Source organism: Tyto alba, unplaced genomic scaffold (genome assembly GCF_018691265.1).
Source record: "Tyto alba isolate M040663 unplaced genomic scaffold, T.alba_DEE_v4.0 Super-Scaffold_3, whole genome shotgun sequence".
Classification (NCBI taxonomy): Eukaryota; Metazoa; Chordata; class Aves; order Strigiformes; family Tytonidae; genus Tyto; species Tyto alba.
The window spans coordinates 10,050,405-10,077,914 of NW_024881304.1; the positions used below are offsets into that span (position 1 = coordinate 10,050,405).

Below are 27,510 nucleotides of genomic sequence, written 5' to 3' on the forward strand. Positions count from 1 at the left end.
AAGTAAATGTATGAAAGGTCTTATTCTAAGCAAAAAAATTAAATCCCTCCTACTAATTTCAGCTGCTGTAGGACAAAAACTGCCTTTACAAATGAGGTATATCAAGACAGAGCAAAAGTTAACAACTTGAAAAAGCATCAGCATGGTAGCTTAGTGAGGACAAATCTTTGTGTTGTTTTTTTCATATTCCCATAGAAGCAGAAGAAAATAAGCTTAAAAAGTATTTTCTTAAATCTTTCATATTATCAAGGTTGTTTTCAAAGATATACTTCTTTGAGTTTATTTTTCTTTAGAGTTTCATGATATGCTACACCTTAAATACTATTGGTGGCTGTAATAGTCTTGTCTTTTATAGTACTAAACTTCACCTGTAGTTATCATCTTATTCCTTTGGTCAACACTTTGCACATGTATTTTCAGAGCATTTTAACAGAAATAGAGGGAATGATTATTCACTGAATTCAAACACTAAAGATGAGAATCCTCAAGTCTGAGAAAGCACTAAAACCAGTGGAATAAAAATGTATCTTCCTTACCTACAGCACTACTTCTAACATTCCCTACACTGATGAAGATGTATTGGAAATGGATTCTTTATCTAATTTCCTTGTTCAGACCCACTTCTAAGCCACTTCAGACATACTTCCTTCTCAAAAGGTGTTCTACTACCCTGTTTTAGCATGATGAATCAATGACTCATAAAAGGTGGCACAGAGTAAGAGGAAAATGAAAAACTTTAGTAAGACATTGCAATTATATAGGCTAAATTAAAGGATTAGACTTGTGTCTTGTACAGACAAAATAATAACATAACAAGAGTAAAGAGGGTGCCTATAGAGAGAGATTTCACCTGTGTATTTTTCTATGCTCTAGCAGTAAGATGTTTACGTACTTCTCAAGTTTAAGCTGGAAATAACAATCAATTCAACATTTTAAAAGGGGCAAATTTATCAGTTCTCTATGAAGGACATGAATCAGAGCTTACAAAATGTTCTCATTTTAAAATCCATTATAACCCTCCTCTTTTAAGAAGTGCTTGCACATATTCCAGGATATTTACTGTTGCAAATGTATCTACAGAATAACTTTTTTTTAAATAAAAAAGAGTACAGATTAATTATGGGCAGCTGAATTTACAAAAAAAGTAACGTCCTGAGAGTGAGGAAATTATATTTTTGATACGTTTAGAATTCTAATCAATGATATGTACTACCAGTGAAAAATATGGGGGTATTTTACATTGATTTCTTTCCTCATTGGAAATATAGTTGATGTCTTCAAAACTCAACAACTGACTTAAAAAAGCTGATTTTGTTCAACCACGAAAAAACTCGTCAATAGCTGAAAATTTTATTTAATTCTTTACTTAGTTACCATAGGACCACTACTGTTTATGAATAATTTTACAACTATAGAGTTCCATTAATGAACACAATCCATATCTCTTATTCTGTTCCTGTTATTTAATGATGATTTATTTAATTACAAAATTGTTCTCACAGAATCATAGAATGGTTTGGGTTGGAAGGGACCTTAAAGATCATCTAGTTCCAATCCCACTCCCTGGAAGTGTTCAAGGCCAGGTTGGACGGTGCTTTGAGCAACCCAGTCTAGTGGAAGGTGTCCCTGCCCATGGCAGGGGGGTTGGAACTAGATGATCTTTAAGGTCCCATCCAACCCAACCATGCTGTGATTTTATGATAACAAAAACTTAAAATTTCATCCTCTGTTTGCTTTCTGCCTCTTAGTTTTTATCCAGGTGAATAGTTTGTATCGTGGCACATGACTGCCTAGCTTCTTTAATAAATCTGCCCCATGCAATGCTGTCAAAGTCTAAATTATATTACAGAAACATTCAAATAACTCCAAGACACCAATAAGACAAGATTTCCTTCTTCAGAGTACAAGCTGAGGAGACTATGCATAGTCATATTGTTAGAAGAGTTTCATTAATGTAAACATACTTTAAAAAGGAGCGTAACAACTGATCAGCCACACTTTAACATACATTCAGAAGACATACCTCAAATATTGTTATTATAAATCCCACGCTTGAATTAGAATTGTTCAGGTTGCACATAGATCTCTGAAACTATAGAACATACATGTGTCTATGTGCTCATGTTATTACAGTTATGGAAGAGTTGTCATGTTTTATTTTAAGACACTGGAACTCTTAACATGCACTTTTACAAAAAAATCCATTATTTGTAAGCATACTGTATCAATCGTATTCACTGTATTTTAATACAAAAGAGTACCTGCTTCTTGCACTGTTACTGGATCTCTCCTGCATTTTATTTCTGGCTTGTGAATTTTAGTCAGGTTCAACAATTGTGTAACTTGTGGTACATCTGTATTTAGCTGGCAGGTTCGAGGAATAACATCTGTGGGCTCATAAGGTGTAAATGGAAGAACACACATACCTAGAATCAAAAAACATGGGCTTCACTTCACTCAGATGACAAAATGGAATTAAATTTGACTTATATTATTTGTTAGATTACATATACTTTAGTTCATATGGTTATAACAATTTAATAATTGCAGTAATTTGAAAAAATTGCTGCAATTGTTCACTTTTAAGACAATAAGCATGTAAATTTAAAAATTATACTGTATATTTTTTTAGACCAAAATATTTGGATATATTTAAACTAAGAAATATGCACCAATGGCTGGAATAGCCATAATAAGTGAACTTCTTTGATTTTGCAAATGAATAAGCAAAACAGAATGACAAAATATATTTTGTTAATTTTTATTACAACTCAGCTTTAATTCTAATCCCGATATTCTGATTTTCAGACAAAATTAACATCTGAAAATGGTATTGATATTAGTGGGACTGAAGTAGCAAACAGAGAAACCCCATCTATGCAAATAAAGAATCTGACAAGTTTTATTCCAAACTGTGGACATCATTACACTTTCATGATAAACTAAAAAGCTGTCAACCTATCTACTCTTGTCACAACAGGCACTAGTAGAATGTGATCTGCTTTCCCTTTGATAACCAATACAGACTGAGTTCATAAAAGTTATTCTCTATGAAGAAAGGTCTCAAGAGTCAGAACCATTCTAGATGTTCTGATGCTAATTAATTCCAAATTTTATAAGACCTGAACATAGTAAGCTAATGAATATTAGCCTCTTTTCCAGAAATAAGAAGAGGAAAACATAATCATAAACCCAAACATGAATAATTCTTGAGAATTGAGATCCTAATAGACAAATTCAAGTGTCCGTTGCTATATTTCAGCAGTGGACATACTTTTTCAACAATTTTTTCACCAAGCTGGTACATTATTTACTGCTGTAAGACAGTAAAATTAATGATAAAACCCCCATATGTAACCTTGGGATTACTATGGAAACCAGAAACTAGGTATACATCAAGCCTGTATGCCTCAATATCATGGGACAAAGATAAAGTCTTTCCTCTTCTATCTCAATGATCTCATACAGAAATAATTTCTTAGTATATGTGGTTTCTGCTTCCCACTTGCTATATTTTTAAGAATGCAAAACATACTGTTTATGAGCTACTAAGAAAGAATAACACACATATTGCACCTTGAAATCACTACTTCTACCGCCAAGGAGGTTTAAGCAAAGAACTTGACCCTCATTACAAGTAGCAATGTCATTGCACTTAGTGGAACTCAACTAACTGGTTCAATCATTTGAGAGGAAAAAAGCTTTATCAAATCATGATAGTTAAAGTTAATTAATAATAACAAAGAACTACTATTGTTTTGGGGTATTCTAATTGGGTATGAAGTATAGAGATATTTCAATACAGCCAAACCTTGAGCTGTAACGTAATTTTAAGACTTGTCTAGATAAGGAAATTCATAAGCATACAGAAAATACTAATGCCCACCAGCTGTGCAATAACCATAGAATTGATAATCCAGTAATTAAAAGTGCAATATTTTACCATGCATGCAGCTTATTAAAGCTGTCTACTCATTATGTTAACTACATTTTGGAATTTTGGAACTCATTTAGAACATTTACACGTTTCAAAACCTGTTTAGAATGGAAAAGAGAAAACAATGCATGAACGGAATTAAATGAAATTATAACCAGTGAGGTCTCTAACTGCAGTTTCTGCTGAGAATTTACCAGATTCTCTACATAGTCATTTTTTTAATTATTTTTTTTTCCAACCTCATCAATAAAAAAAAAAAAACAGGAGGAATGAATTGAAGCTGAACTATACCTAGGTTCCTTTATAATAACAAAATGCCAGCTGTGCTTTTTCAACTCCTCCTCTATTACTGCAAGTATCAGCAAGGAATGAAGTTCTCTCCCTTGAAAAATAATGATTCAGGATTATGATGCTAGTTTGGAGACTGGTAAACCTTTGACCAATATCCTGCTCTGTTACAAATATAATCTCTCATTTTTCAGCTCACCAACAATATTACTTTCCCAATGAACAAGAACACATTAGAATAAATGGACTAAAGATCACAGAGAGTTGTTTATGATAGTTTCATAGCTCTTGTTTCAAATAATACTGTTTTCTTACAGTTTTGTCTTGGATTATTTAAAGAAGAAATCTTTCATCAGCTGTTAATGTCCAAAATTAAGAAAACAAACAGCAAATGCTGCTAAGTTTAAATATTTCTCTTTCTTTTCAGACACTCTCTTCTTGGCCAAAAGCTGATTTCAACCAGCATAAGATACCCTCATTATACAAGCTCTCTACTTGATACATCTTGCCAGAATTTATTCAATAAAATACTTCTAAGGAAGTCAATGTATAAAACAGAGGAGTGTGCATATATTTAATTAGTCACCTAAAGCCCAAAACTAGCAGATTTAATATGCCATGCTACTACTTTAATTTTCATGAAATCATATACTCTTTCAAATTTCCAATCTGATGACTAAGCAGGTTTTGATTTTATAATATGAACAGTTATGATTAAGACTATATAGAAATTATAACACACCTTCTTCCTCAGCTGTATCTTGAGGCTTGGATTTTAAAGTGAAGATCTTTCTCAGTTTACAGTTAGCTGAAATAGTAATTCCATCCAAAGACTGGAAGACAGCTCCTCTGAATATTTCACTGGTGAATGCTACCAAGTCAATACACATATTGCACCACTAGAAAAGAGAAACAATACTCTTTAATAAAACTCAAACACTATATGCTAATACTCTTCTGCAATGATTAGTTCTCTATAAATTAAGTCTGTGCAGTATTAGATTCTCACAGGATGTGATTCACAATGCATAACATTTTGATATTTAAAAAGATATTGCTGTATTTGCACTTACAACAAATATTTATACAAACAAATCAGCACATATAACCTAGTGACTGCTAGCCCAATTGAGCTCTTGTTACCTAGTATATCCACAATGTTTTGCAGCTGACTTGTGAAAGTATATTTATTGAAGGCTTTCTAGGGGAAAAAAATGTTATTCAATATCACTTCACAAGTTAAAGTTACTGCAGCTTAAGTGCTCCATAGGCATAGGCGGAGATTTTTTGATGATTTCTTTCTGAGATTCATAAAAAAAGGACCTCACCAATGCTTTCACCCCTTCCCCACTGAAAATCATCAGGCAAATTTCTAGTGTGGACAAGACTCCAGCGTATCATAACATCTTAAAACTACTTCTTGTTTATAATAAATGTTATCCATTCCTGGTAAGACCTTTCCAAGAGACAAATCAGACAAAGACAAATGCCTAGGTTGCTAAAGATTCTACTTAAATACATGTTTGAATTCTCATTAGATTATTATTCCATTTGTTTCAGGGAACACTGTTAGAACACTAACCTCAATGTGCTACAGTCTCTTGCACTATTCCAGTAGCTCTTTAAATTATCTCAGTTTCAAGGTTTTCCAACTTAAATCAACATTTGTATATTGCTGGTTTTTATAATACAGAAATGAGCAGTTACAGGTATCTATTTTGTATGTGAACCATATTACAGTTTCATTATTCTAGAAAAAAAAAGAAGTTTCATATAAAACTGGTAATACCACAAGCAGAAGAACTAAAAAAATATGTTTTCTTGTGGCTTTATGTCTTCCATTTAGAGTCTCTCTGATGTTTAAAACCACATATGCTCATAACTGTGGTGTGCCTAACAATTCTTCTCATCAATTCTTATATCTAGTCAGGGATGAGCTGATGCTAACACATCTTCTGTAACCAGGAAATAAACAGAGATGGCCTTGAAGAAAAATGCAACCATTTCAATTAAATTTACAGAACTCTAATGTATTTGATATGATTACTCACATGTAAAATTTAGCTGACCAATGGGTTGAAGTTTTCTCAAGGGACAAGAATACTAAGACATAACGATTGTACATGCCTCAATTTCCTTCTAAAGTTGAGGTAAAAGTACTAGTTCTAAATGCCAAATAGTAAATATTTTTTGAGAAAAAAATTCAGGTGCATTAATTACTATTCAGCTTCTAAGTCTGAATTTTGGAAGGAAAGGAATACTTGTTTTGAAGAACCCAAGCAATAGAATGGAAAATGCAGTATATAATTATAACTGATATTTTTAATTCTGAGGTTGAAAAATAACATCATTTGTAAGAATACAATACAGGAAGCTAGCATATGAAAATGTAAACTATGTTCTACTGATGGAACAAACAACATATTATACCCTTATTCACAGCCAGTCATACTGATAATAATGATCAGCTTGTGCATACAATAAGTTAAACTATCAGAATTGTGTAAACAATCTAATCACTGAAAGCAGCATACTCCCTCCCTTAAGTAAAAGCAACAATAAAAAGGTAGATAACCATTTAAAAGATGACAGATATGTATTCAGATAAACTAAGAAATACAGACCTACACTTTAAGGTTGGTCAAACATTAAGGTTATTAAAGTATTTTGTCATTACAACTGTTCATTTAGACAGATCTCTGATTAATATTTTATTATCTAAATTAAAATACATAACTGAAGTTCATATTCTGATTGAATTTAATTTGGTCACATTAATGTACGCTTTAATCCTGTGCTACCCTGACACCAAGATGAACTAACTGAAATTATACTGAAGAAAAATTATTTCATTTCAGTGGATCTTGAATTAACAGCAACTTCAGGGGTACGATCTGATGTATATTCATTTGAAAAAAATCCAACCGCTTCTTCCCACAAAGCAGAAAACTCCTGAAATCTAAAATTATCACAGATGCCTTCACATAAACTACTTTAAAAGAAGTCATAACTTAGAGGTTTTTGTAAAACATTCTCTCTTATGACTAGCCTTACATTCGCAGCTGCTTAGTATACTGTTATCTAGTTCTCTTGGTGCATACTTATATTTTAAAATATTTGAAATCTAACTATTCTCATCTCCAAATGATTTTCTAAAGCAGTACTTGAATCTTTACAAGGTTATATGGTAACCATCAGGTTTTGTATCATGACAGCTATTACCATATGTTGTGGCTGGGCATGGGAGAGATGAACAGAGAGAATATGATGGCTATTGTTTTATCTTCATCTGTTTGACATATACATTGTTTTATGCATGCAAGAATCTGGAAGAACCTGAAGTACATTAAAATAGCCATCAGTTACAGTCTACCTGAAGCTCCAGTGGCTGTAAGAAAAGGTCACTACAGGAGAAGGTAGATATGAACAGGAGCACTATAATGAAGAAGCATTGGGGACACAGAGAACTTTACGGAGGCTGAATAGACAGCAGAAGTGAGAAATAGACGCATCACAAACAGCATTAATCTTGGAAAATGGGAATGAACTCCTAATGTTAGAAGAAGGGTAGAAGAGTAGTAGTATTAAGTGGTTCTGATACCATCCAGTAGAGGTGACATGCATACATATCTTGAATTTGCAGGAACTGAATTCTAAACCAAACAGTAATTTCAACAGGTCTATAAGGTTACATAAAATGTTTCTGATAAAAAATGTGCTCAGCTACAGTTCAAGGAATATTCCCAAGGTACCTACTATTTTGCGCTTGATCATAAACAGAGGAATTTTTGCATGCAGAGGGGTTACAGACAACTCCTTGTGGACTGTTGATAAATACAATCTTCTTTTAATATTTCCTAAGTCAGTTATCCTATAAAAGAAAAAGGAGAGAATGGAACAGATCTTTGTCAATTCAATAATTCAGTATCTTTGGAAAATCACAAAAAAGCTATTCATATGTAGAACCTTTATGTCAGTCATAGCAAATATGGAATTTAAAAATTACTTCTTTTACAAGATGAGTAATGAGATTTCTTTCTCAAATTCAAACCTGGTGGCTATATTCCTGCATATATAAAATCACTTTACATGCTAATTTTATTTCAACAGTCTACACTCTTTGCTAGATTTCCATAGCCCTTCAGACTATGAAAGAATTCAATTTGTATGAACTGAGAACCCAGTAGCCTTTAATAATCACTCTTGTTTCTGCCCCTTAAACTCGTGTTATCTTGGGATACACTGTCACCTGTTAACTAGAAAAACATTATTTGCTTTCTTTTCCTAGAAATGCCTCTGTCGTTTTATATAGACTCTGCCAGCTTAAGGACAAAACATTGTCCATCTGGTTTACTTCCTGAGCACCTATCTTCAAATGTGTATTATAATACAGAAGTTTATTGCTTACTATTCAGGTCATCTCACAATGACACCAAGGACACTGAATTTGAATATTTCTAATAAAGTCAGACCACAGCCATGATCACAAAAATTAGGTTTCCTTTTAACTGATAAAGAGGCTCAGTTTTATGTTCTGTTTCCTTCAAATCTTCTCAGTAGTTGTACTGGTTTTGGCTGGGATTGAGCTAAATTTCTTCAGAGTAGTTTATATAGTGCTATGATTTAGATTCATGATAAAAACAGTGTTGATAACATAGGGGTATTTTATTTCTTGCTGGGCAGTGCCAACATAGTGTCAAGGCCTTTTCTGCTTCTCATGCTGCCCTGTCAGTGAGTAGACCAGGGGTGCACGAGAACTTGGGAGTGGACACAGCTGGGACAGCTGACCCCAACTGACCTAAGGGATGTCTCACACCATATGACATCATGTTCAGTGATAAAAGGAGGAAGAAAGGGGGAATTTCAGTTATGGTGTTTGTCTTCCCAAGTAATTGTTATGTGTGATGAAGCCCTGCATTCCTGCCCACATGAAGTAGCAGATACCTTATTTACCTTTGGTTGCACACGCAGCTTTTGCTTTAACTATTAAACTGTCTTTATCGCAACCCAGAAGTTTTTGCACTTCTACCCTTGTGATTCTCTCCCCCATCCCACTGCAGGAAGAATGAGAGAGCAGCTGGGTGTGGCTGAGCTGCCTACTGGAGTTAAACCACATCAGCACCACAACCTTGATATCCCCCAGCAGTCCTACCTTATCAAATCAGAAAATAGATACTACTTTAAAAGCTGCAATCTGTATGGGGAAATAATGATTAAGTTTTGAACAAGCCTATTCTAACATATGGGTATTTCTTTGTAATTAGCAGCCCCTCTGAGAAGATGACAAATAATTACAATAACAGTAAGTAGTGATGGAAAGTTGCTTGTTAAAAGTAATTACTCATACTCATTATATTTATCTGATGGCTTTTACTTTAAAATTGTGAGACTGCCTTGCAGATTTTTTTTTTTTAATTCCTAAAAACATTTTTTTATTAGTAAGGACTACCTGTAGCTTAACTAATGAAATGTTTTCACCCAAAACTTGCAGATAAACACCCTGAAATATTCTTAGGTTTCTTTAAATCAACTTAGGAGGGCATTAACGCTGGAGCAAGTTACATACTTCAGCTATTTTTGACAATTCGATAGTTCAACAAAGTACAAAATATACTGCAAGTATGTAAAGATCAAAAGGTTCTGCTAGTACAGGCAATAAAAACAGAAGAGTGCCGCCTTCTTTCCCCAGAGTCATTAAGACCATCATGCAAAGCAAACAAAGGCCATCAGCTTTCCAGAACTTGTTGATTCTTTCCTCTCTCTTGCAGATGATCTGATCTTTCATCTATTCATCCTCATAACAATGGTGGGCAAATCAAAACAAAGTGGGAGAATCTACTAGCTGTTTCATTTTGAAAGACTAGTAGCACCTCTCAGAAATCACATGCCCTTCAAAGGCAAAAAAACCTCACTACTGTGACACAGGAGGAACACTATATCCTCACCACTTCTGCTGTTTGACATAACAGATGTCAGTATCAGCTGCACATATATTTATGGATGGATGAATAATATCACCAAGTCCTTGAAAAGTGATTTAATCAGGAGATCTCAAAGTGTCTTGCAATGCTAGCATTCTGGGCTTGATCTTTTGAAGAAATTTAAGCAAGATGTGAAATAAGTCACCTAAGAGCATCAGCAAGTTGACTGCATAGCTTAGCCTGTGCCCCAGATCAAGGCTTAGTTCCATACATTACTTTACTTCTCGTATACTCTTTGATGAAAAACCTATGGATGAAGTTTTCAGAAACCTCACTCTGTTCTAAATCTTGGTCAGAAATGCTAAGAAATTGAGGCACCCAACAACTTTAAAGAATTGGAGTAGTGGTTGCTTGAAACTCTTCTGGTTATGTGTAGAGTTGAGTAACTGTACTGAGGAACGAGGTAGTTGCAGTAACCTGAGTGCTGAAACACAATTAAAAATACTATTCCTGCTGAAACTCAAACTACTTAATTCTCAAGGGATAACGTTGCTTTAAATGATGCTATGACAAAGCAGTACAAGCCTAGACTTAAGTCATGCATATCTCCAAACAACTGGCAATAAAAACTTAAGTTCACTTTATAATATTAGTTCAGTATGTTTAAATCTAATATTTTTATATGAATAGTTTTATCTCTCTCCCTCCTGAAAAATATTAGCTACCTTAGCAATAAAAAGGCCATTAGTAAATGTACAGCTCAGTTACATTCCAAAGTGCAATACTAAACGCATTCATTGAGAAAAAAATACACACATTTATATCAGACTCTGCCTTAAGTCTAAAATACGATTTTTTTTGTGATGGTATGTACGCTGTAAAAAAGTAGCAAATCTTATATATATAGTTATAATCACACCTAAATAAGTTAAAATTTATTTCAGTAAATAATTTTAAAACAATGAAAATATGCAAAAGTAGGTGAAACATTTGAAGAACAGACAAAATTGGAGAACAAAGATGGTATTAAAATTCTGTGAAATAACTTACTTCCTGGGAGAAGAAAGATAATTATTTGAGACTTGGTGTAACTTTCAGACTTTTCAGTTACATTGTTTCTTGGAAAATAAAAATAAAACAAGGGTTTGATGAAACTCTTTTCTGCAGTAACTTAGACAACGGGAGTTAGAACATTAGAACTCTCACCTATAAAATGACTCAACAGTACTTGTGGTAAAACTCAACTTTTTTTTTTTTTTTATGTTATCAAAAAGCATGACTTATGTTAAACCTACAGAAGCAAGAAACATCTGCAGCACACATCCTGATTTTCAAAGATGCATTAAAGAAATCTATATAGGAGTTAATGTATTTTTATTATGTCTGTGCTTGAGTATTTATATCTAAGGGTCAGACATGTGATAGAAAAGTAATGAGACCATGTTGAGAAAAATGAGGTAGTCAACAGGAAAATCAACCTCATTTATAATAATATTCCTGTGATCAGCAGGTGCATAGCTCTCCCAGCTATGGTCATTAACTGCATTCATTTCACACTTAACATCTACATTTGCAAACCATTTGAAAGTAAAATTACATTCCAATTCAATTTTCAATTTTATTTTATATCTTCAGCTTTGATTGACTATTCTACTCACAATGGTAACTCTAGTGAGATTGCAAGTAAATGGTAGCAACACCCCATGAGTACAGATAAACTCATCTTCTCAGATTACCTATTCACTTTGCTTCTGTATGTATAATAATTTATAACCATTTGTTAATGTTGAATTCAAGACTTAAAATGAACTTAGAAAAAATGATGCTGGACTTTTGAAGGGATGCTTCATTTATCAGGCTCACTTGTTCTTAAAATGAAAGTGTTTTTCTCCTTATAAATGACTTAAACTGGAAGTTTACGAAACATGAAAACAGGTATTTCATTGATGTTACTAAGCAAAGAGCAACTCCCATACAATTTATTATTAATGAAAAGCTCTTTGTATCCTGGTCAAAATCCAGATAGAATCATCTGCTAAAGCTTAACCATTAGTACATTAGTATATTAGTACTTAGCAACTGTAGTGCCATTTTATCCATAAAAAGTATGTGCTTAAGAAACATTAGATAGTAACATCATCAAATCCATTTTAAAGATAGAAAAACAAAGGAATAGCAATTGTCAGCTGATTTGCCATGCTTAAGGATTCTCCAGTTTCCTTATTCAGAAGCAGTCTGTACTTCACATATGTTTTATTTTATGCACTACTTGCAAATGGGTCTCATAGGAGATACTACGTTATTGAATTGGCTACCTGATCATCTGAAATCCAGAGCACCATATTCCACCCTCATAAAAGCAGACTTAGTTATGTTGAAAATCAATCAAATCTATAAAATAAGAGATCGGGAAGATTGATATATCACCTAGACCTAGAGAACAAGTTATGAAGAACCAGCTTTATTTATATACTGGAATTTTCTGTTGATAATGTTTTTCCAGAGAGAATTAAGGAAAACCACAAAGTTCCCTTAAACAGTATCCATAAAAAGGCAGTAATACAGGTGGCAGATGCAAAAAGAGATTCATCAAATCTGGTTGCTGGAATAGAAAAACCTTCAAATATGAGCAATTATGAAGAACTGGTGATTCCTGAGCTCTCCCTACAAGATATCGACATATTTGCAATCAATTCTCCAACTAAAAGAATGACCTGGTATTTTCACTGATCAAGAATAATTTATTGTGAAAGTTTCATTACTCTTAGAACTTCATATGTTTCAAAAATCATTCTGGTCAATAATATTCATAACATATTCTAGAAAATTCCATCAATATTTTAACATCCTTGGTTTTGAAATGAGCTCACCTTCCTCTTATTTTCAAGTATTCAGTAAATTCTATTTTAAGGCATGGTGGTATGTTTCTCTGAAGCACCGCTAACTGTACCACAATTCTAGAAAATAGTTTATAATTTGTCCAGTACAAAGTATTCTAATGAGTATTTATATATATTTATGATATGTGAAAAGTTTAGTGCCTACTTCTTTTCAAGAATCTAAACAAATTACCCTTATAATGCAGTTATTTATGCCTGGAAGTAATTCTTTTGGCTCTTTTCTTTAGTTTATTGGCTGTTATTCTTTCCACTTTGTTTTTCTTTCCATGTATTTATCTATTCTAAGGAGACAATCTGTCGTTTCATGTTAATGAAGACAAAGAAAGGGTTATGTTTGCACCTGCTATATGGAATAGTTCTCTTAAGTACAGCCATATTTTTCATTTAAACCATCTATTCTATTTACTAAGAATTGCTAAGAAGTCTGCCCTTTAAAAAAACAAAACTATGTTTTCTTGATAACACTGGATCATACATTTACTTTATTTGGCATATGAAAATCCTAATAAACCCTACCAACCAATCAAACAGGATTCAGTTTACTCCATGTTACTTAAATTGATCCGCCAACCAAAATACACATAATTAGTACTTTTCTTCTCTCTGAAGTCAGAGAAAACAGTAACTTATTTTTTAATATCACCAGGATATCATCTAACACCATGATAAGATTTACTCTATTCATTTAATAGCATATCATATAATAGGTTAAAACAGATTCACTTCCTAGCAATTTAAAACTTGACAAAACAAAGCATTTCTCCCATCAGTTCCAACAGATTCAAGATATACTTAAACAAAGATAAAATGATACTGGTTAAAATAATTACTTTCAGGGCATTTTGAAACTTATACTGCAACACATAACAATGATGTTCTTGATCTTAGACTGAAGTGACAAGAGGAAAAAGGGGGAACTGAACAGACTGGACACAGTGTTTCATCAGCCTAATGAGCTAAAGGTATTGTGCTATACTAAATTAAGACTGCACGTAACTGCACTTACAAAAAAGCAAGTACACTAGCTGTTCATTTGCTGACACTACAACCGCAGCACAAATCCTGTAACATCAGCCTCAGAGGATATGTTCCTCTTATGATGATTCCTTCATCAGTATGATGAAGGAAATATTCCTTTCTGTGACAGATGTTTACTTCACTGTACAAATTTTATCTAATTTGAGCTTGGCAGACTGATGAGTATGCTCTGGTCTGAAGGGAAAGCAATATGCTATTTCTGAAACAAGTCTGAGAAATGTATTTTTGTTCATCATTATGTTTCTCTGATTTTTAAATAAATGGTAATGCTAGATAACTGGTCCATTAGCAGGCCCAGTGATCTGTCAAAAGGAGACTGATCCATGGGAAGAGAAGAGGCCCCCTTCCACCATTCCCCTACCATTCTCAATCACCTGTTCAGCAGTCCTCCGCTGCTCTCATGCTTGTTCTGCCTTCCACATTGACTCCTTCTGCCTTGGCTCCTGGTCTGCAGATACAAATGGTTGTTGAATACAACCTCGAAGACTATCGTATCACTGGAAGGATGCACGCTGGAAAATACTTGCTTAAGGCAACAGTTAGGACAATCGGATCTCATCCAGATTTCAGATGTTTTAAAAGAAGTCACAAGCTTCAAGACACACTATGGACCAATATTAATAATAAATTTAATTTGAATTTTTTTTTTTTTAATAGCCGAGTCAAGACTCTGGAATTCTGGACCACCATAAGTTACTTGGCCCAGGATCTGACTCAGACCATCTCCTTTCTATTTTTAACTAAATATGTTACTTGAACTATCATAATCTGTGAGTATTCCTTATTCTCAGACCTCTATTTATTTGTCATTAAATATTCAGAAGAACGTAATAGTTTTATCCAAAATTAGAATTCTAGTTTATCTTTACAGTGAAAAAGCTGGTAGCTGTTTTCTAACCCCATCCTTCCATTTCCTGTAGGATGTAACAAAGTCATTCTCAAAGTCTATGCCATCACACTCTCACTGCACTCTCCCTTTAAGAAACAGAGTGATACAGTGTTCCAATAAGTTAAATTATTTTATCTCCAATTTTGCTCTCATCCCTTTTTGAAAGTAATACATGAATGGAAGTGTCTTAGGATGAGAACAGCAAGTGAAATGTTTTTGTCTACCAATTTAAAATAAAATATCTAAATGTTAATGGCAAGATTTAGGTAAGGATCATCAACTGTACTGAGCTCATGGTGAAAGCCTGCCAAGAAAGACCTGACTGAAAAGAATGAGGAATCATCTATCCTAATTTTGACCAAATATATGGGAATTTTTTCTCCTTAAAAGGATCATACCCAATTAAGGTAAGAATAAAGGTATAGAAAACAGTCACCATATTTAAAGTCCCCAGTTTAAATTTAAAGTTTTTGCAGAATCTGCCTCTTTGTTTATTTGTATTGTGGAGCAATTACTGCTATGTGCATTCACCTGCCTGTTTAAATAACTTGCTTTACTCCCCATCTGTAACAGTGCCATGCCCTACTCTTTGGTAGCTAGGAACACAGGACAGCTTGCAGGTATCCTGTCAGTTTGTGTAATTTTCTTCAATGTCTGCATATCCTATTGTGTATGCAACTATCTCCAGAAAAGCAAGCTGAAATGTAAGTAGTCACACTTCCTATCAAGCCTAAATCTCAAAACAGATGAAACTTTGAGGCATTATCCCTGAATTTTCTCTTTTAATAACCTGAAGTCTTACTTCAAACAACAGTAAGACTGCACATACAATAGTAATTGCACATACAAGAAAATATCTACATGGACACAGCTGCTGCGTAAGGCTGGAAACCCTTCAGTCATTGTGCATCTCATTAACCGTTCTTATGTATGATCATTGTTACTCTATGGCAGATCACAACCATGCCAGCAGTATTCTTTAGAGACAAACAATTCTTACTCCTTGATTTTTGAACTGCAAAAAGAGAAGGGGTGGCTCAACCATTACTTCACTTCCTTTCCTTAAAGAGTTGAAGGTTAATACCTCTAGACTAAGATCACTATGCAAATGCAACTGTCTACAATTAAGGTGAGCAAATTAAAAATGAGATTTATTTAGACGTGAACAGTCACATTAAAGCAAGCAGTAACTATCCTGGCTTCCAATCAACCAAAAGGATACTCTGAAGGGTTGACTCAAGTAGATTTTCATACCCCACTGACCATCTATTAAACCCTCAATGTAATTACAATGGCAGGATATTCTAATTAACCTACTTATTTTGTACTGTGTTTTGTTGAAGCATTAACTTGGCAGAATGATCATGGCTTGCTTTGCCACTGGAGTTTCAAAAGACAGGCTTCATAATAACACTCAGAAGTGTGATCTCTTCTCTACCTACATTGTTGGGAAATCAAGACTTTTCTTGTTCTCCTTCAAGCAGTTCAAAAGCTTTATAGGCTATTCAGAATCTAAGAGTTTATGTATTGGGCAGAATTAGGTCTCATGCTAGTCCATTTTAACTCTAGCATGATGTGATGGGTTTTAACTTAAATTTTCTCACAAGATACTACAAAAGACATTATCATAAAAATAACTGAAAAGGACAACATGCAGATTTTTAGCCACCTGGATCTCCAGGTGTGAGCAATTTCCTCACTGTTTCAGGATGCTTGTTTAGCCCCATCATCATCACTTCTTTCTTTCTCACATATATGTGTCCATTGACAAATTTCAAACCTACAGTTTTTAACAGAAGTTTTTTTCTTACAAAAATACGGGAAACTTATTCTGACTTCTCCCCTTCAATAACTGAAGAAACAAGAAATTACCCTCTTGACAGTACTCTTGTTTACAGCACAAAATACCTGAGGGAAAAAAAAAAAACACACCACCAAGAGAGCCTTCTGCAAAAGACACATTAACCACAGTCTATAGCCACTGATGGAAAAGAGTTTCAATTTCTGAGAAAGTTCGGGGTGGAGCATGTATCCAATTCCTCAGATAAAAGAGAATTATTTAGTACATATCTGTATCTGTTCAGTCAACACTAAAAAACACAAATTCCTTGACTGACAACTTTCAGAAACACAACTGATTCATACTGTGCACAGAGAGGGTACACATTCAAATACTCAAACACTGCTGGAAAAGAAAGATCTACTACCCCTCAAATGGTACTCACAGCTATGGACTCAAGAAGGGCAGAGAGAAGAACTCTTCCATGAAAATCCAGATTGTCTAAAAATGTACTGGAGAAGGATGAACTGATAATTAAAGGGGCACTCAGAGAACAAAAATTTTTAGCTAGTAGAGACCTTGATAACCGTGGAGGAAAAATAACAAGTACATACTTCTGAAGAAGTTCCAGGGCCAAGGAATAAATTCTTTCAATAAGCAAAACATAAATATGGATATGTGCAAGCTCTAGAACAGAAGATCAACAGTGGCAAAAGTCTTTCTCCATGGCTTATGTTTTACACTGATTAATTGAACAAGCAATAAAATTACTGATATAAGATGACCTTTAACAGTTTTACAGTTGCAGAAGCAATGAAAGTCATTAAATGTGAGAAATTAGAAATATTTGCAGAATAAGGGTAACAGACTTACGCTGACTACGGAGAAAGAAAGTACCTACCTTCTTTCAGACCAAGTGGCTAATCTAACTAGAGACATAATTTTAAACTAGGACTGTGTATTTTGTTATCAGTTCTATAATAATTGCATGAATCCTTTTTTATACCCGAAAGCAGGACATCCTGTTCATGGGGTATCTTTTTTCGGATATCTGTTTCCTAAATCACCATCCACGGTATGCAGGTACTCCAGTGAAAGTAATGACCGGAAGAGTTATTAAAAAATGTTTCCGTTCAAATATATGAGTTAATCTCCTTCATAAATGATGGAATTTAATTTACCCTAATACTTTTAAGAATGTTTCTCTATTTCACTCCTGCTTCACAAAAAATTCAAGAAGCAAGTCTCATGCTATTAAACATCAGAATTTCAAATAACCTCTCCAGCTAGATCTGTTCAATAAAGTTTACTTTCAGTCTCTATCTAAAATCTTCAAATCTTGTCAGAAGTGCACAATAGAATTAGCATCCATGTCCTGCATCTAATTTTAAAAGGTTGGTCTAAGTTTTGCAATACTAACCAAGATTCATATTTTTATTGTTCTTGGTCTTTAGTTTAACATGAATAATTTATCATAACTGTCAACAAAGCTAAAATGATAACTAATTATGATAGCATGTAATTCACATAAATCCAAGCTATTATGGTATCTATGAATAAATTAGCTATGCAAGTATAATCTAGTATGTTCTAGTTATCAAAATTTTGAAATTAATAAACTTATATTTACAGAAAAAACTGTTTGAAAAAAAGGAAATATGGTACAACAATCTATATTCTACTGTGCTGTTCACAAGCCTTTCAATAAAATTTCTTATCAACAAGCAGAACAACTTTAGAAATGTGTGCATTTTAAGCCCTTTTCCCCTGCAGATTCCTCTATACATAACTAGCTAAATTTTGACAGAAAACTTCTTAAACCTTATCAGGTATGTTCCAGAGTTTGAAACTCCAGAGTTCCCATTTATTCAATAAATCAAGAGCATCTCTTTGTGTTATAAGCCACTAAAGCTTCTATGTATGATCAAAAACATCACTCCTCACAGAGTGAAAACAAGCTACAACTGTGGATTCAGGCCATGCTAATTCTGAGATGTCATTCCAAAGAGTGAGGAAAACAACAAATTTTCAAAAGCTAATACCTACTACTAACTGTGTTTGATTATTCCCAAGATTTCTGAAATTCTCGGTAACAAAAAAAATACATGTGAACAAAAAGCAAACATCTGCCTTAATTCTGATGAATTTCAACAGAAGAAAAACCCCAAACCAATCTGGATTTAAAATACAAAGTCATAACTTTAAATTACAGACTAAGTCCTATACATGGGGAGGAACAATTCCATGCACCAGTATGGTCTGAGGGCTGACTAGCTGGAAAGCAGCTTTATACAAAATGACCTGAGGGTCCTGGTGGACAAGATGACCATGAGCCAGCAAAGCACCTTTCCAGCAAACAATGCCAAAAGCATCCTGGGCTGCATTAGCAGGTTCAGGGAGGTGATTCTTTCTACTCAGTCCTGGTAAGACCATAGCCAGAGGGCTGGGTCCAGGGTTCAGCTCCATGATATGAGAGACACGAGCATACTAGCACTAGTCCAGCACAGGATGAAGAAGATGATTAAGACTAGAGCATCTGACTTAGGAGAGGCTGAGGGAGCTGGGATTGCTTAGTCTTGAGAAAGTTTAAGTGGGGGATCTCACTAATGTGGGTAAGTACCCGATGGGCGGGAGTAAAGAAGACTGAGCCAGACTCTCCTCAGCAGTATCTAAAAATGAATAAGAGGCAGTGTGTACAAATTGAAATACAAGAGATTTAATTTAACCATATGAAAAAAAAATTACCGTAAGGGTGACTGAACACTGGAACAGCTGGCCCAGAGAGACTGTACAGTATCCATCCCTGCAGAGATTCAAAACCCAACTGGACAGAGTCCTGGGCAAGCTGATCTAGCTGAGTCTGCTTTGAGCAGGTGGGTTAGACTAGACTGTCTCTGGAGGTTATTCCCAGCCTCAACTATGATCTGATTCTGTGAATAGCTACAGTCCTCCATTATATTTTTCCTGTCAGCACACGGTTGTGAGAAAAATGAGGGGGAAAAAAAAAAATCTTAGTATTTTCATAAAACTACAAATAGTGAGAGAAAACAACAATGGGAATAATTTCCCTGACTAATGAATTCACACCAGATACGAGGCCAAATAACTAATTTGATTAAAACAGAAATACCCAGCATTTATTCCAATAGCCCTGAAGAAGAATAAGTATCAAAAACCTTCAGGTGAGTTTTTATTTCTTGCCAAAGTGGGATAAATTTTGTACATCTACTTACCAGCTGAACAGTTTTTATTCTTTGGTACCACTGATGAATTTCACTTATACCTTCTCCTAAGTTGCTACCCAGAATGAAACAGTACTATAATGGAAATTTATCTCTACTCAGGATATTTTTATTAGCATCTGGACGAGGTCTCTTTCTTTCCAACACAACACAGTCCTGTATCCGAACTATTTCTACCAAAGCTCACATTTGTAACAGGCAGAGAGTAATAATAAATTTGGGTTTTAAAAAGTTTTTTCTTGGATCTCAAAATACACTAGTATTTTACTTCTACTCAACAGTAAGCTGGAAAATGTAAGATAAGAATTGATGTCAGATTTGCAAAGAATGCGAACAGATAACCTCTTTATGAGAGAAAAGAAGATCTAAGAATTTTGGATGGTGTTCGTAATTGCTCTTAATTCCATTTCTTCTCAAATAACATGATGAGAAATAGATGACAAAATCCTGCAAACTGACAACATTAACAGAGAAAACATTTGGATATCTACCAAACTATTTGTGTAGATGTAATTGTCTAATTGATCTCCTGATTCATAATTGGATATTTTGTCCGTGTTTCAAATGAAATGGCTATCAAGTACAAGGAAAGATAAACAAATACTGAAATAACATGATTCAAGTGAACTATCTGCCACAAGACCTGACAAAAAACTTACTGAAAAAAGCAGAGTATTTATAGTTCACACTAGAGGACATAACTTTTAATAGATCATTTAATATTTTAAAATTAAAACCTTACTACTATATGTGCTTTCTGAGAGCAGGTAACAGCCTTTCACCCTCACCTTCCTGCAATAACGATTTTTAACTGAAACATAAATAAAGTTTTAAAGCAGTCTACCTCTGACAAAATGATAATTCAGTGCAGTACATATTGTAAGATTAATATCTTTACCATAAAAATAATTCCTTATTAATATAAATATTTCTAAAATGTTGTGTGCTCCCATCAGAATATAACAAGTGCTAGTGCCTTCTGGAGCTGGTGAAGGCTAGTGGCAAGCAAAGCTAATCTGACTATGAACAGTGGGATATTAACTGAGCAAATCTGTTGATAAGCACTTCACCAGATGAGCCTCAAAAAAGATTGAAACATTATGAAGAATAGATATAGTTACCATTAAATGAAGGAGCAACCATGCTGTGATCCTCAGCACATTCATGCCAGCAAGATGGTCCATAAGGTACTGAGTAAAGTAGCAACAAAGCAGAGTGCATGGCACGTTAATATCAGGCACCGTTCCGGGCTATGGAAGCAGGACTCTGACTGAGAAGCAGCTATTAGTGACGGCGTGTATTTTTGCTGTGCAGGTTTTCATGTTACAGAGGTGAGGGGATCTTACATGAGATCTCAAAACTCCTCACCTTTACAAAGTATGCCACATGTGATTTACAGCTGCTTACCATCCAAAGATTTAAACAAGTAGTTTGCAGCACCATGCAGTTGGCCATCATTGAGATATATGGTATGACTTGAGAGCTGCAGCAATGGATCAGTAAGTACCATACCTGATTCTGCCACTAACCTTGTTGGATCACTTATATGTTAGTTTGAACGCATTTTGTTGTTACTACCTTCTGTCCTGTCTGGATGCCCAAATGCAAAATTGGGAAGCTTCTTTCATCAAAAATGCTATCTCTCTAAACTGGCCTCTATTCAGTGATAGGATAATACATCAAATATTAAATCTGTACTATCAGCACACACTAGCCTGTATATCAAAGAAAGTGTACTTCAACCACTAGATTTAAAAATTTACTATAATTCCTATTTTTATCACTTAATATATTTAAAAGTATCACAAAGCAATGAGTTAGTTAACTCTTTATATTTTCAAAATAAATTCCTAAATATTACTCCCATTATTTGCATGAAAGAACTGGGGGAAAAAAGGCTGAGAAATCCACAGGGACTCACAGAAAACCACGTAACATTTCAGTACATAACCAGAAATAGACATTCTGATATTTATTCATACCTCCGACCACTATTTTTTTTGGAGGCTATGGTACAACTTAAAGGTGTATTTTCTCACATTAAGAGCTCTACTCATTGCTGCAAGACTTGTGACTTATATATTACATGCTTTCTACCTTAGCTATGACTTTACTATGCTTCACCAAATTTTTAATCCACAATTTTATACATTTTTTAGGCAGATCGATACATTGATTGTTAATGTGGTGATACTCATCTAAACATGCCACCTAACAAAGTAACTAGAATTCTACTTAAATTTCTTCAAAGAAAAGGCAAAACATCTAATTTAAACAGTTGTTTGCACATTCAGTATTTATGACAGGAATCTTGCATGACTGGTTGATAGCTGCTGTTTAGAAGGTTTAGCTCAGTTGATGCCAGCAGTGATGGATGGCCTTGAAGATATTCTTGTTTGTTGATCAGATCAATCACTGAACAGAATGCAAAAGAGAGGATGAGACTCAAACTAAATTAATACTTCCATCTCTATACATAATGGGAGAGAAAGAAATGTACCATAAAGCATCATGTGCAGCTACTACAAAACTTACCAAAGTGGTTTTTTTACAGAAAGTAAATTTGATGGCTTTGTATGCTATCAATTTTCACTTGAAGCCACTCAAAGATTTAGTAGTAAGTAGTCAGATTATATAAGAAACCATCTTCAAACATTAAACTCCAGGAAACAACAGTACAATCAATATTCTGTCCACAAATAAGGAAGAGATTCCTTTCAAAATGTCCAAAATAAAGAGAACTGAATGGTAGTCATGTGAAGCAAAGATGACTTGTCTTCATTATTTACTGGATTATCATGAGTCTACTAGGATAAAATATACTGTTTTATAAGTCCTGAGGGAGTTTATAGGTACATCAATATGTAACAGCTGATTTATAATACAAAACTTAGTACTGAAATTTATTTTTAAAGAAGTTTTATTAACCTCTGCATATAGTTATGCTAAGTAGGGAACAAATGAGATTGTGCTTTTTAGGCATATGCACCTTTAAGTAGCTCCACTTACTTTAAATGCATTGATGAACTTATGTAATTATCAGAATAAGTAATTAATGAGTTACACTGAATTAAACATCTATTCTTCTGTAAAAAGTATATGGAAATGTATTAAGTGAGATTACTTCGTCCACACAGACACTGAAATAACTGCACATAAGGAGAGAGAATTTAGTATTTGTACCAAGCTCTCTGATAATACTGATTTATAATCAGGAAAGTTGATGAAAAGAGAAAGAGAAAGAAGTGAAAAATAACAGTTATAACTATTTAAATACAGTAAACTTATATAGCCAAAATAGTAATATAGTGTATTTTTACATAAATATATACAGCAAATACAAAATACATGTGTTAAAATTTATAGAAGTACATAAGAGTATTATAGAAGTAAATATATATAGTGTTATGAGGGACATAGTAATGGTGGGAATGGGAAGGAGCAAGCGAATAAAAAAATGTGAATGTGAACTCTAGATATGAGCTGGAATGAGAAAGGGCAAAGAAAGGTGGGAGAGGTGGTAGAAAATTAGAGCATTCCCAGTTACCTAAAAAAAAAAAAAAGCAAGTAATGAAAAAATAAAATGAATAGAAGAAAAGTGGAGAAGAGGTTCTTGTTAAGAGGTATAGATGGGTGGCAAGTACCTAAAAAGAACCAAACTCAGTATTACACTATAGAAAATCTGAATTCCTCTATCTTTCATTAAATCTCTACCTATATCTACAGAATGCCTATGAGAAATAAATCTCTGTACTTGGTTTCTGTTTACTGCATGACATAACTTGTTTGTTTTGTCCTTTTTGTTACATACTTTTAGAAGGAATACAGTAATTAAAACCATAGGAACAGAAAGTGTAACCAGAACTACACTCAGGAAATTCTAAAACCAGAGAAGTCAGGGTGAGTTGACACACAAAGAAGCTTTGTGTTGCAGGCAAAAGAAAAAAAAGGGTAGCTTTAAAGCTGTGTGTGCTTATGTTAGAGATATTAAGGTATCTAAGCAAAAAAATTATTCAAAATGTGGTAAGAAATAAAAATAACTGCTTTGAAAGGAAAACATAACCAAAAACATATAAAGGCTGTGGTAGCAAGAGAATTTAGAGAAAGGGAAGTTGCTTGAAAACCTGCAGTTTTCTGGTCTGTTCAACAATTATCAGCTTTCCTGACAACAGTTTCTCACTTTAAATTAGTAAAATGCTAGTATTTTCTGCACCAAGATCTTGACGCAGAGTCAAAGCTGTCTAAAACAAGTATTTTGAGCCCAATGTTCTCTCAAATTTCCATGTTCCATGGAGAAGTGAAAGTATTCTCTGGTGAAGGTCTGTCCTAAATAAGTTAATTTAGCCTTTGAAGATTTTCTCACAGTTCGGATTCTAAAATCATGTTAGAAATTAAGCATAACATGGAGGAATGTATAGTTACCAACATGATGTAGGTTATAAATGCCCACTAACTCACAAAACACTGAGACTAAAATACCTGCATGGACTGTTATAAATCCACTGCAGAATCTTAATAAATATGACTCAATTCACACTACCATATTCTTTGTTAAAATAACAGAATATACCAAGATGACTCTATTTATGTGAAGGCACAGAAGATAACAGAATTACCCAGTAACATAAACTAGCACATCATCCTAATTTCATGAAATAGATTATTCATATTATAATGAACACTGCTTCTCTACTACAGTACAGCTGGAATGATATTTTCTCAGCATCTCGTTTTGTTGTCTGAGTTAAACCTGCAAGAGTTCTTTCCCCTTACTCCAGACAAGAGACTTCAGACATTCAAGAAAAGATGACACCTACGGGTACAGATGAATGCAAAGTTATAGTAAGACAAACAAAAATAAAATTCTGCATTGACTTTACTCGGTTTAACTGCATATCATTCAACCCATGTTTTCTTGCAGGGTTCCTAATGGCATATTTCTTTTGTTAATCCAAATCTTAGATGTTCTAGCTGCAGAGCTGAGTGGGTTGTGCTAGTTATAAACAGCTAGTGCCACAAGGGGGGAAGTGTTACCCAAAGACTGACAATTGCCCACATCAAACTAAGGAATAAAGTCTGTTTCAGCTGTACCTCCCTCCTTACAGTATAGACATACTTAGACCAATTGAGCACTCCATCTGTTGCACCAACTTTTTACCATTTGTTTAGTTGGGTTTTTTCTCCCCCAATTATTAGAATATATATTCATTTTTGCCCTGAACCAAAGGGCCCTGGAATAATTATCTATAAACCTCTTATTAATTTTCAGGACACCCTCATGAGCCACTATTTTCATATGTTTGATAAATTCATGTCTCATTTTTCACCATCTTCTTTCATGATTTTTAGAGTTTGTTCTGTCTTCAAAGGAATGTCAGTATTTAAAACATCCAAGAAATAATGATCTCATTAGCTTAATTACTTCTTATTGACTTGATAAGTCACTGAGCTATAATGTAAAATCTGCCACCACAATTAATGGCTGCAATCAGGAATTCACTTTACATTAAGTATTCAAGGAAATTTTATGCATCTTACAGTAACTCAGTGGAGAAGTCTTGTCCCAGTGGCACAAAAATCTGAAGTGTCAGAAATTGCTGGATCAGTCCCACTAGAAACAGGAAAAAAAATAAATACATGTGCTCTGTGTGTGCAGGTGCACATTTCACCATGAAACATTTAAATTTGGTACCATACAGCTATACCCCTGCAACACTATTTCCCAAGGTTCACACAACATATGAACACAAGAAAAACCTGGAGAAAACCAATTCAAACTGCAATAGAAGTGTTGTTTTACAAGTTCCAGCTGTCGCTTTGGTGGAATTCTCATGAAAATAAAAGGAACCTTTTTATTTTTACTTACAATTCTCCATTGTGTTCCAAGAGCATGTAGACACCTAATATCCCGTAGGAATTACAAAATAAAGTAACACATTCCTATTAAGATTATCTTATAGTCATATAAAAGTTGTGCTCGCATTTGTGACAATGTACACCTTAACTCCAAAAAACCCCTGGGTAAAAATGCAATCCAGATCATGACAGCGATGCTCAGTGGAGGCTTCTGATTTTTAGAACAGTACCAAAGGAGATTAACTGAGGGAACAAACACAAGAAATCTTTCAGGATTCAGGTACCTTCCCAACAAGGGAAAATAAGATAGTACAAAGCTGCCTGAATTGAACCGCCTGTTGTTTTCTTAGTTATTCCATCAGGGAGAATATGGGCTGTTCTTCATTGACTTAGCAAGACTCAACAGCAACATTAGTTCATCTTCTTCAGAATGCCAGTTCAGAACTTCCTTCTTCTGTGGGTCAAATGACACTTTAAAATTTCAAATAAGACACATATAACGTGTCTTATTTTGGAAGTGTATTCAAACATTACAGTACAACTGGGAGATTGTCCTGGGTGGGAAGTATACTACAAGATTCCCGTTTCATTTGACTAAAATCACCATCTCAATTTTTCTTCAAAAGTATGCAGTTAAGTCTCAACCAGCTCAACTCATTACTACAAGCCTTATAAAGTACAGTACCTTGTAGTGGACTTTAAGGCATAAACTATGATGATTGCTGTATGCCCTGAGAAACACAGACTGCTTTGATTCTGATTTATTCTGGTGCAAGCAATAGACAACATGGGGAAACACTCCATACTACCCATCAAAGACTGATTACATAAACACAGCTGAAATTTGGGTATAACTTCCTTGTACTGCTAGTACTTATTTGATATAGAAAAATAAAAATATTTTTTAAAGTAAAATGAAAAAGGGGACAGGAACCTATTTCACATTCTGTAATGCCAGAATTATTGACTTTAGTAAGTGCTGAATGGAGTCAACTTGTCAGACATCAGGTACAGAAGTGAACTTACCAGCATTAGAACAATATGTATCAACAAGGATCTTCCCTACAGCACTTTACTATGGTATTTCTATACCTCTTATTTGTAACTGATCTGCTAAAAAATTAATGAAAACCCACTTTGCTAATGCTGAATTACACACAAAGTAAGGGAGAATAATATAAGTTTTACATTCCAATCTAAGATTGATTTAATAATCACAACATCAGACATTTAATTTTTTGATACTTACAAGCTTGTCTAGTTTCCTTTGGTAGCTGCATTTTATTGATTTGACTGCTTCCTTCAAGTACAAATACAAAGCCTTTTACTTCTTTATCATATTCCTACAAAAAGGAACAATAAACAAACATAAGCATCCTGACAGAATAATTCTCCTCATAACCAATCATGCTACTAACATGCAAAGCAACTATTTTTTTTAAATCACAAATGACAGCACTACGACAGTAGTTCAAATATAATGGCAATAATATAAACTATGGAAATATGTCCTTTGGTTGCATGTGCTATGAACAAATAATGCTGACAAACAGGACTCATGATCCAATGGACCAATCTCAATCTATTAGTTATCAGAATAGTGAAATTACTTCATAAATATTTAAACAATAAAATTGTGCTGCAACCAACCTAGTCTGC

General features: G+C 34.1%; 1 protein-coding gene across 7 annotated transcripts in view; it reads right to left on the reverse strand.

The window, feature by feature from the left end:
* The window catches only part of CFAP20DC (CFAP20 domain containing), an 84,302-nt gene that overhangs the window by 48,364 nt on the left and 8,428 nt on the right, over positions 1-27,510 (reverse strand). For 6 of the 7 annotated variants that reach the window (XM_033009321.2, XM_033009317.2, XM_033009319.2 and 3 more), the window contains 5 exons: positions 27,101-27,194; positions 25,534-25,606; positions 7,982-8,096; positions 4,968-5,124; positions 2,262-2,426 (listed from right to left, as the gene is read on the reverse strand). In XM_033009321.2, coding sequence (XP_032865212.2) covers positions 2,262-2,426; positions 4,968-5,124; positions 7,982-8,096; positions 25,534-25,606; positions 27,101-27,131 — 541 coding nt within the window. In that variant the 5' untranslated portion in view covers positions 27,132-27,194. Of the gene's footprint in view, positions 1-2,261; positions 2,427-4,967; positions 5,125-7,981; positions 8,097-14,458; positions 14,502-25,533; positions 25,607-27,100; positions 27,195-27,510 lie in introns of those variants that run through there. The other variant, XM_033009323.2, reaches the window with a different exon arrangement.